The sequence below is a fragment of the Salmo trutta genome, unplaced genomic scaffold, assembly GCF_901001165.1.
Source record: "Salmo trutta unplaced genomic scaffold, fSalTru1.1, whole genome shotgun sequence".
Classification (NCBI taxonomy): domain Eukaryota; kingdom Metazoa; phylum Chordata; class Actinopteri; order Salmoniformes; family Salmonidae; genus Salmo; species Salmo trutta.
The window spans coordinates 4,103,904-4,118,876 of NW_021822992.1; the positions used below are offsets into that span (position 1 = coordinate 4,103,904).

General features: G+C 46.8%; 2 protein-coding genes across 5 annotated transcripts in view; both read left to right on the forward strand.

Moving 5' to 3' along the window:
• LOC115187955 (sperm-associated antigen 1) overlaps nt 1-4,388 on the forward strand; it is a 53,129-nt gene extending 48,741 nt beyond the window's left edge. Inside the window, exons 18-19 of the mRNA XM_029747045.1 lie at nt 886-1,302; nt 3,631-4,388. Coding sequence (XP_029602905.1) covers nt 886-1,302; nt 3,631-3,759 — 546 coding nt within the window. The 3' untranslated portion in view covers nt 3,760-4,388. The remainder of the gene's footprint in view (nt 1-885; nt 1,303-3,630) is intronic.
• Nucleotides 4,389-4,490: 102 nt separating this feature from the next.
• LOC115187956 (uncharacterized) lies at nt 4,491-6,274 on the forward strand. Of its 4 annotated transcripts, none has more exons than XM_029747049.1 (3): nt 4,491-4,935; nt 5,204-5,454; nt 5,558-6,274. In XM_029747049.1, the coding sequence occupies exons 1-3, from the start codon at nt 4,875-4,877 to the stop codon at nt 6,257-6,259; spliced, it is 1,014 nt and encodes a 337-aa protein (XP_029602909.1). In that variant the 5' UTR covers nt 4,491-4,874; the 3' UTR covers nt 6,260-6,274. The 4 variants fall into 4 exon arrangements, with proteins under 4 accessions (XP_029602909.1, XP_029602907.1, XP_029602908.1 ...); XM_029747047.1 differs by having other exon boundaries at nt 5,204-5,285; nt 5,322-6,274; XM_029747048.1 differs by having other exon boundaries at nt 5,204-5,276; nt 5,313-6,274.
• The last annotated feature ends 8,699 nt before the right edge of the window (nt 6,275-14,973 follow it).

Sequence of the window (14,973 nt, forward strand, 5' to 3'; positions counted from 1 at the left end):
ACCACCATACCCATCACTGAGGTATAATATACTACACATTAATATATACACTATACTACACATTAATATATACACTATACCACCATACCCATCACTGAGGTATGATATACTACACATTAATATATACACTATACTACACATTAATATATACACTATACTACCATACCCATCACTGAGGTATGATATACTACACATTAATATATACACTATACTACACATTAATATATACACTATACTACCATACCCATCACTGAGGTACCGTAGCCAACACTAAGAAAAGGACACAGCTAATGTAATAATGGAAGGACCCAGCTAATGTAATAATGGAAGGACCCAGCTAATGTAATAATGGAGAAGGACACAGCTAATGTAATAATGGAGAAGGACACAGCTAATGTAATAATGGAGAAGGACAGCTAATGTAATAATGGAGAAGGACACAGCTAATGTAATAATGGAGAAGAACACAGCTAATGTAATAATGGAGAAGGACACAGCTAATGTAATAATGGAGAAGGACCCAGCTAATGTAATAATGGAGAAGGACACAGCTAATGTAATAATGGAGAAGGACCCAGCTAATGTAATAATGGAGAAGGACAGCTAATGTAATAATGGAGAAGGACACAGCTAATGTAATAATGGAGAAGGACAGCTAATGTAATAATGGAGAAGGACACAGCTAATGTAATAATGGAGAAGGACCCAGCTAATGTAATAATGGAGAAGGACACAGCTAATGTAATAATGGAGAAGGACACAGCTAATGTAATAATGGAGAAGGACACAGCTAATGTAATAATGGAGAAGGACCCAGATAATGTAATTAGGGGCCATTTAAGCGGTGTCTAGATGTTCACAAGCTCTCGACTTGTCCTCCGTCAGGTTGAGGGGACTGAGGACGAAGCCCGGCAGGCTGCAGCGCCAGACAGGACCAAAGCAGCAGAATCAGAGACAGCAGAAACATCAACAACATCCACATCAACCCCAGGCCCACCAGAGACCCACTGTGGAGGAAAAGGAGGAGGAAGAGAGGAGGCAGTAACCATCAACCTCCAGCCCTCGAACGCCTACGAGTTCAACCAGTCCCTGAACGCAGCGCGGACCCAGTCCGACCTCCCAGCCTGCGCTGAGCTGCTGAGCTGTGTTCCCCCTGAGACTCTGCCCGTCTACCTCAGTAATCAGCTGGATGGACACACGGTCAGCTTCGTCATGCAGGCCCTGGAAACACAGCTCTTACAGAAGGAGCCTAACCTAGTCTACCAGCACCTCAACCACCTACATACGGCTGACAGGTTCTCGGTATGATCTAGAAGCTTCACCTTGGACGACCAATTCAAACAAACCACAACGCACAAACGTCGCGCTTTGCACTTGCTTTTTAAAAAGTATTCTATGCAAATGTGATCTTGGTGAACGTTGGGAAAATGTCCTTTATAAGTCAAGTGCAGTGAGATGCTGGTGCATTGTGGTTTGTTTGAATGTATTTTTCATTCTTGTTCAGTGTTTTGGATCTTTTTATTTAGCGTAACTAGACAGTGTTGCAAGGTTGTAGTTCTGAGGCTGCTGTTTTGACCACTGTGTGTCTCTTCTGTTGCAAGGTTGTAGTACTGAGGCTGCTGTTTTGACCACTGTGTCTCTTCTGTTGTATTGTTTATTGATACCAATCATGGGAAACAGCAGTTTGTCCGTCTCTGTGTATTAACAGGTCGTTAACCTCTGTCTCTGTGTATTAACAGGTCGTTAACCTCTGTCTCTGTGTATTAACAGGTCGTTGTGTTAACCTCTGTCTCTGTGTATTAACAGGTCGTTAACCTCTGTCTCTGTGTATTAACAGGTCGTTAACCTCTGTCTCTGTGTATTAACAGGTCGTTGTGTTAACCTCTGTCTCTGTGTATTAACAGGTCGTTAACCTCTGTCTCTGTGTATTAACAGGTCGTCGTGTTAACCTCTGTCTCTGTGTATTAACAGGTCGTTGTGTTAACCTCTGTCTCTGTGTATTAACAGGTCGTTGTGTTAACCTCTGTCTCTGTGTATTAACAGGTCGTTAACCTCTGTCTCTGTATATTAACAGGTCGTTGTGTTAACCTCTGTCTCTGTGTATTAACAGGTCGTCGTGTTAACCTCTGTCTCTGTGTATTAACAGGTTGTCGTGACCCCGTGTTAACCTCTGTCTCTGTGTATTAACAGGTCGTTGTGTTAACCTCTGTCTCTGTGTATTAACAGGTCGTTAACCTCTGTCTCTGTGTATTAACAGGTCGTTGTGTTAACCTCCGTCTCTGTGTATTAACAGGTCGTTAACCTCTGTCTCTGTGTATTAACAGGTCGTTAACCTCTGTCTCTGTGTATTAACAGGTCGCTGTGTTAACCTCTGTCTCTGTGTATTAACAGGTCGTTCTGTTAACCTCTGTCTCTGTGTATTAACAGGTCGTTGTGTTAACAGGTCGTTGTGTTAACCTCTGTCTCTGTGTATTAACAGGTCGTTAACCTCTGTCTCTGTGTATTAACAGGTCGTTAACCTCTGTCTCTGTGTATTAACAGGTCGTCGTGACCCCGTGTTAACCTCTGTCTCTGTGTATTAACAGGTCGTTAACCTCTGTCTCTGTGTATTAACAGGTCGTTAACCTCTGTCTCTGTGTATTAACAGGTCGTTGTGTTAACCTCTGTCTCTGTGTATTAACAGGTCGTCGTGTTAACCTCTGTCTCTGTGTATTAACAGGTCGTTAACCTCTGTCTCTGTGTATTAACAGGTCGTCGTGTTAACCTCTGTCTCTGTGTATTAACAGGTCGTTAACCTCTGTCTCTGTGTATTAACAGGTCGTTAACCTCTGTCTCTGTGTATTAACAGGTTGTCGTGACCCCGTGTTAACCTCTGTCTCTGTGTATTAACAGGTCGTTGTGTTAACCTCTGTCTCTGTGTATTAACAGGTCGTCGTGTTAACCTCTGTCTCTGTGTATTAACAGGTCGTCGTGTTAACCTCTGTCTCTGTGTATTAACAGGTCGTTAACCTCTGTCTCTGTGTATTAACAGGTCGTCGTGTTAACCTCTGTCTCTGTGTATTAACAGGTCGTTAACCTCTGTCTCTGTGTATTAACAGGTCGTTAACCTCTGTCTCTGTGTATTAACAGGTCGTTAACCTCTGTCTCTGTGTATTAACAGGTCGTTAACCTCTGTCTCTGTGTATTAACAGGTCGTTAACCTCTGTCTCTGTGTATTAACAGGTCGTTAACCTCTGTCTCTGTGTATTAACAGGTCGTTAACCTCTGTCTCTGTGTATTAACAGGTCGTTAACCTCTGTCTCTGTGTATTAACAGGTCGTTAACCTCTGTCTCTGTGTATTAACAGGTCGTTAACCTCTGTCTCTGTGTATTAACAGGTCGTTAACCTCTGTCTCTGTGTATTAACAGCTCGTTGTGTTAACCTCTGTCTCTGTGTATTAACAGGTCGTTAACCTCTGTCTCTGTGTATTAACAGGTCGTTAACCTCTGTCTCTGTGTATTAACAGGTCGTTAACCTCTGTCTCTGTGTATTAACAGGTCGTTAACCTCTGTCTCTGTGTATTAACAGGTCGTTAACCTCTGTCTCTGTGTATTAACAGGTCGTTAACCTCTGTCTCTGTGTATTAACAGGTCGTCGTGATGCTGCTAGAGAAGAGTGAACGTGATCAGATGACTCGACTGTTTGACCGTCTGTCCGCCGCGGACAGTGATGCCTTCAGTAAGAACGACGTGCAGAACCTGGCCAACAAGTACATCTGACCTCTGACCCCGTCTGGCCCTGCTGGAGCACGTCCCAAATAGGCCCCTATTACCTAGTGCACTATGGAGGGAATAAGGCGCCATAATGGGACGGTCGCAGGACGCCTTCAACATCGCAAGCCGACTTCAAATACGAATCCAGACTGGCGTCATAAAATAACGACTAAATATTATTTTGGTAGGACAAGTCATAATTTACCCATGATTACATCACGTTGTTTTGATGTTCTCAAACCCTTTCGCTCTGGCGTGCGCCTTCCTGTCCTGCGCGCGAAGCGTCCCGACGTAACAGACAGGATCTATGCAACGTTGGACGACACGGATCAGAAGCTGCTGAACGTAAAACCCACCTGTTTCTCTCTCTCAAGTTCTCTCGGTATAATATCACATCTCTACCTACTGTTACTAGGTATCTCTCTCTCTCTCCAAAGACCTTCTTTCTTTACCTGGAACTGTTTTAGCTTTAGTTGACTGGCAGTATATGTTGAAATGCTGTGACCTATTTAGCTTTTAAAACATTGATTCATAGGTCCAATGTACAAGATATCTTTCAAGCATTCCCCTTCTGGGTCCGTGTGCTGCGTCCAGGTCCATTCTCCAGGCTGGCAGAACCATTTAAAAAAAAAAAACAGATAACACCCATAACAATGTATGACTACTTTTCCAGGCTGCTTGACTGGCCAATAGAGGTTGATTTGTACCCGGGTTAGAAATAAAAAAATGGGGAAGGGGGACAATGAATTCCAAGCTAGGAAACATAACGACTTGAATTGACTGGGCTAGCGTTAGCCCCAGATGCTATTCAGAAAAACAACATGTTGTATTACAGCTTTTACCATCCTGATATTAAAGTAGATTAATGCATGCTGCATATCACAATATTAACCAAGCGTATAACAATCCAAAAAACTATTTCCTCTGGGGGTTCAAGGAGTATTTACCATCCATTCTCTGTCTAGAAATACAATGCTAGTTTTGGAAGTTGCCTCAGTTCTGTGTATGAAAACAATGATGAAGCAACTTACAATGTGCACAATACTAAATGGGTATTATACAGTACTGCAATTCAAGGTAAATGCAAAGTAATTGTGTAAAAACATTTATCTTTTGAAGAAATGACCAGAAGTTATGAAAATGCCCCAGCCAGTCAGCCAGCCAGCCAGTCAGCCAGCCAGTCAGTCAGCCAGCGGAGCACCCTTCCATCTGCAGTAATCAGCAGTCTAATGCTCTAACATGCAGCCAGCCAGCCAGCCAGCCAGCCAGTCAGTCAGTCAGTCAGTCAGCCAGCCAGCCAGCCAGCCAGCCAGCGGAGCACCCTTCCATCTGCCGTAATCAGCAATCTAATGCTCTAACATGCAGCCAGCCAGCCAGCCAGCCAGCGGAGCACCCTTCCATCTGCAGTAATCAGCAGTCTAATGCTCTAACATGCAGCCAGCCAGCCAGCCAGTCAGTCAGCCAGCCAGCCAGCGGAGCACCCTTCCATCTGCAGTAATCAGCAGTCTAATGCTCTATAACATGCAGCCAGTCAGCCAGCCAGCCAGTCAGCCAGCCAGCCAGCCAGCCAGCCAGCCAGCCAGCCAGCCTTCCATCTGCTCACAGTGGAGAGAAAACAAGCAGCATCTTTGTCAGATGTGCCTTTGGAGTTCAGCTTTTGGATCTACACTGTTCTGTTGTTCTGTCGGGTACCCATTTCAGATGTTCTGTTGGGTACCCATTTCAGATGTTCTGTTGTGTACCACCCATTTCAGATGTTCTGTTGGGTACCCATTTCAGATGTTCTGTTGGGTACCCATTTCAGATGTTCTGTTGTGTACCACCCATTTCAGATGTTCTGTCGGGTACCCATTTCAGATGTTCTGTTGGGTACCCATTTCAGATGTTCTGTTGTGTACCACCCATTTCAAATGTTCTGTTGGGTACCCATTTCAGATGTTCTGTCGGGTACCCATTCAGATGTTCTGTTGGGTACCCATTTCAGATGTTCTGTTGGGTAACCATTTCAGATGTTCTGTCGGGTACCCATTTCAGATGTTCTGTCGGGTACCCATTTCAGATGTTCTGTCGGGTACCCATTTCAGATGTTCTGTCGGGTACCCATTTCAGATGTTCTGTCGGGTACCCATTTCAGATGTTCTGTCGGGTACCCATTTCAGATGTTCTGTCGGGTACCCATTTCAGATGTTCTGTCGGGTACCCATTTCAGATGTTCTGTCGGGTACCCATTTCAGATGTTCTGTCGGGTACCCATTTCAGATGTTCTGTCGGGTACCCATTTCAGATGTTCTGTTGGGTACCCATTTCAGATGTTCTGTTGGGTACCCATTTCAGATGTTCTGTCGGGTACCCATTTCAGATGTTCTGTCGGGTACCCATTTCAGATGTTCTGTTGGGTACCCATTTCAGATGTTCTGTCGGGTACCCATTTCAGATGTTCTGTTGGGTACCCATTTCAGATGTTCTGTTCGTTGCAGAAGAAAATAGTATATTTAAAAACATTTAAAATGACTTGTCAAAATGTTAGTGTGTTCTTCTTTCTTTGTCAACCTCAAAGTAAAAATGAATGAATGTACCGTGTTGAATTCAGGGAGACGAGCGGAGTGGCAGCTGTTTGTAGCCTGGAGCAATAGCTGCATGGTCAGCGGGCTAGTGGCTCAGGGAGGGGGTCAGCGGGCTAGTGGCTCAAGGAGGGGGTCAGCGGGCTAGTGGCTCAGGGAGGGGGTCAGCGGGCTAGCGGCTCAGGGAGGGGGTCAGCGGGCTAGTGGCTCAGGGAGGGGGTCAGCGGGCTAGTGGCTCAGGGAGGGGATCAGCGGGCTAGTGGCTCAGGGAGGGGGTCAGCGGGCTAGTGGCTCAAGGAGGGGGTCAGCGGGCTAGTGGCTCAGGGAGGGGGTCAGCGGGCTAGCGGCTCAGGGAGGGGGTCAGCGGGCTAGTGGCTCAGGGAGGGGATCAGTGGCTCAGGGAGGGGATCAGCGGGCTAGTGGCTCAGGGAGGGGGTCAGCGGCTCAGGGAGGGGGTCAGCGGGCTAGTGGCTCAGGGAGGGGGTCAGCGGGCTAGTGGCTCAGGGAGGGGGTCAGCGGGCTAGTGGCTCAGGGAGGGGGTCAGCGGGCTAGTGGCTCAGGGAGGGGGTCAGTGGCTCAGGGAGGGGATCAGCGGGCTAGCGGCTCAGGGAGGGGATCAGCGGGCTAGTGGCTCAGGGAGGGGGTCAGCGGGCTAGTGGCTCAGGGAGGGGGTCAGTGGCTCAGGGAGGGGGTCAGCGGGCTAGTGGCTCAGGGAGGGGGCCGCCTGGTTTAACCATTCTATTCTATTATAGTAGCTTTGCAAAAAAATAAATATGTAAAAACGTGTTTTAAGAAGTCAAAAATGTAAATGGTTCTTTAACAATAAAACTGGGATAAATAAATACTTTATACAGATGTATTTCTCTGATACTATACAAATCACAATGGTTGTGAATGTATTAATGTTATGAACAACGGAATAAAACTGAAGACCAATTGTCCTCTTGATTCTTATTGTTACTAAAACGGATAACTGCCTCAGAACGCTGTTCATTGACTACAGCTCAGCGTTCAACACCATATAGTGGCCTCAAAGCTCATCACTAAGCTAAGGACCCTGGGACTAAACACTTCCCTCTGCAACTAGACTTCCTGATGGGCCGCCCCCGAGGTGGTGAGGGTAGGCAACAACACGTCTGCCACGCTGATCCTCAACACAGGGGCCCCTCAGGGGTGCGTGCTCAGTCCCCTCCTGTACTCCCTGTTCACCCACGACTGCGTGGCCAAGCACGACTCCAACACCATCATTAAGTTTGCTGACAACACAACAGTGGTAGGTCTGATCACCGACAACGATGAGACAGCCTATAGGGAGGAGGTCAGAGACTGTTCTCTCTGCTACCGCACTGCAAGCAGTACCGGAGCGCTAAGTCTAGGACCTACAGGCTCCTTAACAGCTTCTACCCCCAAGACATAAGACTGTTGAACAATTAACTATTTACATTGTTTTGTACACTGCTGCTACTCGCTGTTTATTATCTATGCATAGTTACTTCACCCCTACCTACATGTACAAATTACCTCTATCCTGTACACTGACTCGGTACCGGTACCCCCTGTATATAACCGGTACCCCTGCACACTGACTCGGTACCCCCTATATATATCCTGTACACTGACTCGGTACCGGTACCCCCTGTATATAACCGGTACCCCTGCACACTGACTCGGTACCGGTACCCCTGTATATAACCTGTACCCCCTGTACACTGACTCAGTACCGGTACCCCCTGTATATAACCTGTACCCCTGCACACTGACTCGGTACCGGTGCCCCCTGTATATAACCTGTACCCCTGCACACTGACCCGGTACCCCCTGTACCCCTGCACACTGACTCGGTACCGGTACCCCCTGTATATAACCGGTACCCCTGCACACTGACTCGGTACCGGTACCCCTGTATATAACCTGTACACTGACTCGGTACCGGTACCCCCTGTATATAACCTGTACCCCTGCACACTAACTCGGTACCGGTACCCCCGTATATAACCTGTACCCCTGCACACTGACCCGGTACCCCCTGTACCCCTGCACACTAACTCGGTACCGGTACCCCCGTATATAACCTGTACCCCTGCACACTGACCCGGTACCCCCTGTACCCCTGCACACTAACTCGGTACCGGTACCCCCTGTATATAACCTGTACCCCCTGTATATAACCTGTACCCCCTGTACACTGACTCGGTACCGGTGCCCCCTGTATATAACCTGTACCCCCTGCACACTGACCCGGTACCCCCTGTACCCCTGCACACTGACTCGGTACCGGTACCCCCTGTATATAACCGGTACCCCTGCACACTGACTCGGTACCGGTACCCCTGTATATAACCTGTACCCCTGCACACTGACTCGGTACCGGTACCCCCTGTATATAACCTGTACCCCCTGTACACTGACTCAGTACCGGTACCCCCTGTATATAACCTGTACCCCTGCACACTGACTCGGTACCGGTACCCCCTGTATATAACCGGTACCCCTGCACACTGACTCGGTACCGGTACCCCCTGTATATAACCGGTACCCCTGCACACTGACTCGGTACCGGTACCCCCTGTATATAACCTGTACCCCTGCACACTGACTCGGTACCGGTACCCCCGTATATAACCTGTACCCCTGCACACTAACTCGGTACCGGTACCCCCGTATATAACCTGTACCCCCCGTATATAACCTGTACCCCCCGTATATAACCTGTACCCCCTGTATATAACCTGTACCCCTGTACCCCTGCACACTGACTCGGTACCGGTACCCCTGTATATAACCGGTACCCTGCACACTGACTCGGTACCGGTACCCCCTGTATATAACCGGTACCCCTGCACACTGACTCGGTACCGGTACCCCTGTATATACCGGTACCCCTGCACACTGACGTCGTTACCGGCTACCCCCGTATATAACCGGTACCCCTGCACCACTGACCCGGTACCTCCCCCGTATAGAAACCTGTACCCCTGCACCACTGACCCGTTACCCCTGTATATAACCGGTACCCCCTGCACACTAACTCGGTACCGGTACCCCCCGTATATACCGGTACCCCTGCACACTGACTCGGTACCGGTACCCCTTGTATATAACCGGTACCCCCTGTCCCCAACTGAACTCGGTACCGGTACCCCTGTATATAACCTGTACCCCTGCACACTGACCCGGTACCCCCTGTACACCCTGCACACTGCACCTCGGTACCGGTACCCTGTATATAACCCTGTACCCCTGCACACTGACTCGGTACCGGTACCCCTGTATATAACCGGTACCCCTGCACACTGACTCGGTACCGGTACCCCTGTATATAACCTGTACCCCTGCACACTGACCCGGTACCCCCGGTACCCCCTGTATATAACCTGTACCCCTGCACACTGACTCGGTACCCCCGGTACCCCTGCACACTGACCCGGTACCCCCTGTATATAACCTGTACCCCTGCACACTGACTCGGGTACCCCTGTATATAACCGGTACCCCTGCACACTGACTCGGTACCGGTACCCCCTGTATATAACCTGTACCCCTGCACACTGACCCGGTACCCCCTGTATATAACCGGTACCCCTGCACACTGACTCGGTACCGGTACCCCCTGTATATCGCCTCATTATTGTTATTTTTTAAATATTTTTTTTTACATTAGTTTATTTGGTAAATATTTTCTTAACTCTTCTTGAACTGCACTGTTGGTTAAGGGCTTGTCAGTAAGTATTTCACGGTAAGGTCTACACTTGTTGTAGTCGGCGCTTGTGACAAATAAAAGTTTGAATTGATTTTGATTTGATGTCAAATAATATCTGACAGAGATATTAGAATGAAGACTACCGTCCCGATGCTGTGGTTTCCTCTAGTGTTTTAATGGGTCTCGTGATGCTGTGGTTTAATGGGCCTCGTGATGCTGTGGTTTAATGGGTCTCGTGATGCTGTGGTTTCCTCTAGTGGTTTAATGGGTCTCGTGATGCTGTGGTTTAATGGGCCTCGTGATGCTGTGGTTTAATGGGCCTCGTGATGCTGTGGTTTAATGGGCCTCGTGATGCTGTGGTTTAATGGGCCTCGTGATGCTGTGGTTTAATGGGCCTCGTGATGCTGTGGTTTCCTCTACAGTGTTTTAATGGGCCTCGTGATGCTGTGGTTTAATGGGCCTCGTGATGCTGTGGTTTAATGGGCCTCGTGATGCTGTGGTTTAATGGGCCTCGTGATGCTGTGGTTTAATGGGCCTCGTGATGCTGTGGTTTAATGGGTCTCGTGATGCTGTGGTTTAATGGGCCTCGTGATGCTGTGGTTTAATGGGCCTCGTGATGCTGTGGTTTAATGGGTCTCGTGATGCTGTGGTTTAATGGGCCTCGTGATGCTGTGGTTTAATGGGCCTCGTGATGCTGTGGTTTCCTCTACAGTGTTTTAATGGGCCTCGTGATGCTGTGGTTTAATGGGTCTCGTGATGCTGTGGTTTAATGGGCCTCGTGATGCTGTGGTTTAATGGGCCTCGTGATGCTGTGGTTTCCTCTACAGTGTTTTAATGGGCCTCGTGATGCTGTGGTTTAATGGGTCTCGTGATGCTGTGGTTTAATGGGCCTCGTGATGCTGTGGTTTAATGGGCCTCGTGATGCTGTGGTTTAATGGGTCTCGTGATGCTGTGTTTTAATGGGCCTCGTGATGCTGTGGTTTAATGGGTCTCGTGATGCTGTGTTTTAATGGGTCTCGTGATGCTGTGGTTTCCTCTACAGAGTCGATTGATTCACCCGTGTCAATCTAACATAAAAATCCCCGTCACAATCAATCTGTTTAATCTAGATACACTATATAGACAAAAGTATTTGGACACTCCTTCAAATTAGTGGATTTGGCTATTTCAGGTGTATAAAATCAAGCACAACCATGCAATCTCCATAGACAAACATTGGCAGTAGAATGGACTTTCAACGTGGCACCGTCATAGGATGGCACTTTTCCAACAAGACGGTTTGTAAAATTTCTGCCCTGCTAGAGCTGCACCGGTCAACTGTAAGTGCTGTTATTGTGAAGTGGAAACATCTAGAAGCAACAACGTAGGCAACACAAGCTCACATAACGGGACCGCTGAGCGCTGAATCGCGTAAAAATCGTCTGTCCTCGGTTGCAACACTCCACTACCGAGTTCCAAACTGCCTCTGGAAGCAACGTCAGCACAACAACTGTTGGTCGGGAGCTTCATGAAATGGGTTTCCATGGTCGAGCAGCCGCACACAAGCCTAACATCACCATGAGCAATGCCAAGCGTCGGCTGGAGTGGTGTAAAGCTCGGTGCCATTGGACTCTGGAGCAGTGGAAACGAGTTCTCTGGAGTGATGAATCACGCTTCACCATCTGGCAGTCCGACGGATGAATCTGGGTTTGGCGGATGCCAGGAGAAACGCTACCTGCCCCAATGCATAGTGCCAACTGTAAAGATTGGTGGATGAGGAATAATGGTCTGGGGCTGTTTTTCATGGTTCGGGCCCCTTAGTTCCAGTGAAGGGAAATCTTAACGCTACACCATACAGTGACATTCTAGACGATTCTGTGCTTCCAACTTTGTGGCATCATTTTGGGGAAGGCCCTTTCCTGTTTCAGCATGACAATGCCCGTGTGCACAAAGCGAGGTCCATACAGAAATGGTTTGTCGAGATCGGTGTGGAAGAACTTGACTGGCCGGCACAGAGCCCTGACTTCAACCCCATCGAACACCTTTGGGATGAACTGGAACGGCGAATACAAGCCAGGCCTAATCGCCCAACATCAGTACCCGACCTCACTAATGCTTGTGGCTGAATGGAAGCAAGTCCCCTCAGCAATGTTCCAACATCTAGTGGAAAGCTTTCCCAGAAGAGTGGAGGCTGTTATAGCAGCAATGTTCCAACATCTAGTGGAAAGCCTTCCCAGAAGAGTGGAGGCTGTTATAGCAGCAATGTTCCAACATCTAGTGGAAAGCCTTCCCAGAAGAGTGGAGGCTGTTATAGCAGCAAAGGGGGGGGAAACCAACTCCATATTAATGCCAGTGATTTTGTAATGAAATGTTACATACTTTTTGGACATGTAATTTATGTTTTGGATGGGCTACGGGTCTCAATCCACCACCTCTTTAGTCAGCCTTCCTTCCGTACCTGCGGTGAACAGCGGCAGAGCAACAGCGCTGTTCGTCAGACCAGGAGACATCACGAAAACGTCTTGTAACGTCCCAAAGGTTTGCCCTACAAACTAATGTGACCCTCCTGTAGAACGGGGAGACTCTCACGAACACGCTGGTGCTCTCATCTGAAGGTAACCTGGTACCAGTTCTAAAATCATCAAAAGTAGTTTAATGCACCCCAAAAAGGGTTAAAATGGAGAAGAAAAATATATAATTCCTGAGATTTCTTATATCTCATAGAGGACACCTCAAAACCTTATTCCTTAAGATAGAAATGCAAAACAGTCCCAAAAATGTATGGGCTATAGCAGTACAGGCCAAATGCAGTATTTTATCAAATAATTTCGTTGTATTTGTTTTTGATACCTACAGGGGTAATAGAATTCTAAATGATCCCTGGTATGACCCTCTTAAAACAATTCCATATGTTATTATCTTAGTAGAACCTCGTCAAGACTCACACGCTGGTCTGTGATTCATTAAAAACTGGATCAGCATTTCCATCTCACTGTAATTTAGTTTCCTTCTCCAAGCCTCTAAAACACAGTGTTCCAGCAGTCATTCAGTCTCCACCATTAACAACAACCTTTAGGGAGGAGAACGACTAGGAAAAGGTAAGATATATTTTATTTTTTTAGATATGCATTTTACACACATTGTAAAAGGAAATTAGCAAACTAATATACAGATATCTTTAAATGTCATTCTAGCCTGGTCCCCAGATCTGTTTTGTGTCGTCTTTCCAACTCCTTTGGTCATTACCACATCAAAACAGATCTGGGGACAAGGATAATGTCATTCTGCACAAATTAGAAAATCTACCTGGCACTAGTGTTTAAAGTATAGGACAGGAAATGGACAGGGCAGAGAATTAAACAGGAAATGGACAGGGCAGAAAATGAAACAGGAAATGGACAGGGCAGAGAAATAAAACAACAGGAAATGGACAGGGCAGAGAATTAAAACAACAGGAAATGGACAGGGCAGAGAATTAAACAGGAAATGGACAGGGCAGAGAATTAAACAGGAAATGGACAGGGCAGAGAATTAAACAGGAAATGGACAGGACAGAGCATTTAACAACAGGAAATGGACAGGACAGAGCATTAAACAACAGGAAATGGACAGGGCAGAGAATTAAAACAGGAAATAAACCCAAAACAACGTGTGCGAGGGGAGGAGAGGCAGCAGCATTTAAAATCAGTCCAGAGACGTCATCATTAGAGCAACATGTCTTCATAGACCGGCAGGAGACACGGAACAGATGCCATGCAGCCCTGACGGCACACTATTCTCTATATAGTACACTACCTGTGCACTGTGTTGGGGAATAGGCTGCCATTAGGGACATAGACAGGAATAGAGGAGGGGAAGCCAACCTGATGATATCCCCATTCATACACACTGAGCATTGCAGTACATTTACGTAACAAGTCTGGTTAACAGCAGGTGCGGAGGCAGACTCCGGCCTCCCGTTATTCGCGTAGCATTTGTAAAGCGTATTGGACAACAACAACAAACAAACAAACAAAAAAAGCAGTCTGTATATATTCCTGTCTTTGACGTTTTACCACATGGTGTAGAAATGCTGCAACCAGGTGGAGTCTGGGGGATGGCAAACAGACGTCGTCAAGGGTTACCAGGAACAGGAGTTCTCGAGAGCCTGAGTGCTGTCTTGGTAGGCAATTGAACAAAGACGTGTAAGTCTACCACAGTATTATGAAGCCCTACTCCGTCCTGTATCTCTCCTGGCACGGTCAGAGAGAGAGACCATCTGAAATCTGTTGTTTTAGAGGTTTTTAAAGTCTAGAAGACATGGGAGAGATGCAGACGATTAGAAAGAGAAAAAACAGCTTTTTCCCTTTTCAAAAAGCACAATGAGTAATAACCAATGTATATAAACCCTGGATTGCTGATGTTATGTATTGGCCATTGAGACGTTTTGACGCCCACCGGTCTGGCCATATTGGCTCCCCATTAGGAACAGGCCTCCAGAGGAATGAATGGAATTCTACAGTATTTCAATCAACGTTTCAAGAACAACATTACATGTATTTAAGTATTTTTTGTTGTAGTGGGGACAGTTACATTACTCTAAAAGGGAAAATGTTATATTTGTTTTATTTATTTGTATGTTTAGCTCACATAATATAATGTACAAGTATTAAGGTGTCTGTAATGGAATACATGTTGTTAAAACCAATTAATAAATGCATTTCTTTAGCTTCCAAAACATTATTTACAACGGAGAGGGGAGAGCCAAGATGGAGGCACGGTGGAGGGGAGAGCCAGATGGAGGCACGGTGGCTTCAACACACAGCGCCCCCTGTCAGTCATCTAGTGTATATATAAACCATTGGTTATAACAGATATGAAAGTTATATTATTATGTGAGGTGAAAGCTTCTTCAGCATGAAAAAATAACAAAGAAAACACAATTTTATTTTACTGACGGTTGAAAAATATTTGTTGAACCATTTCAAGGAAGTGACTCTC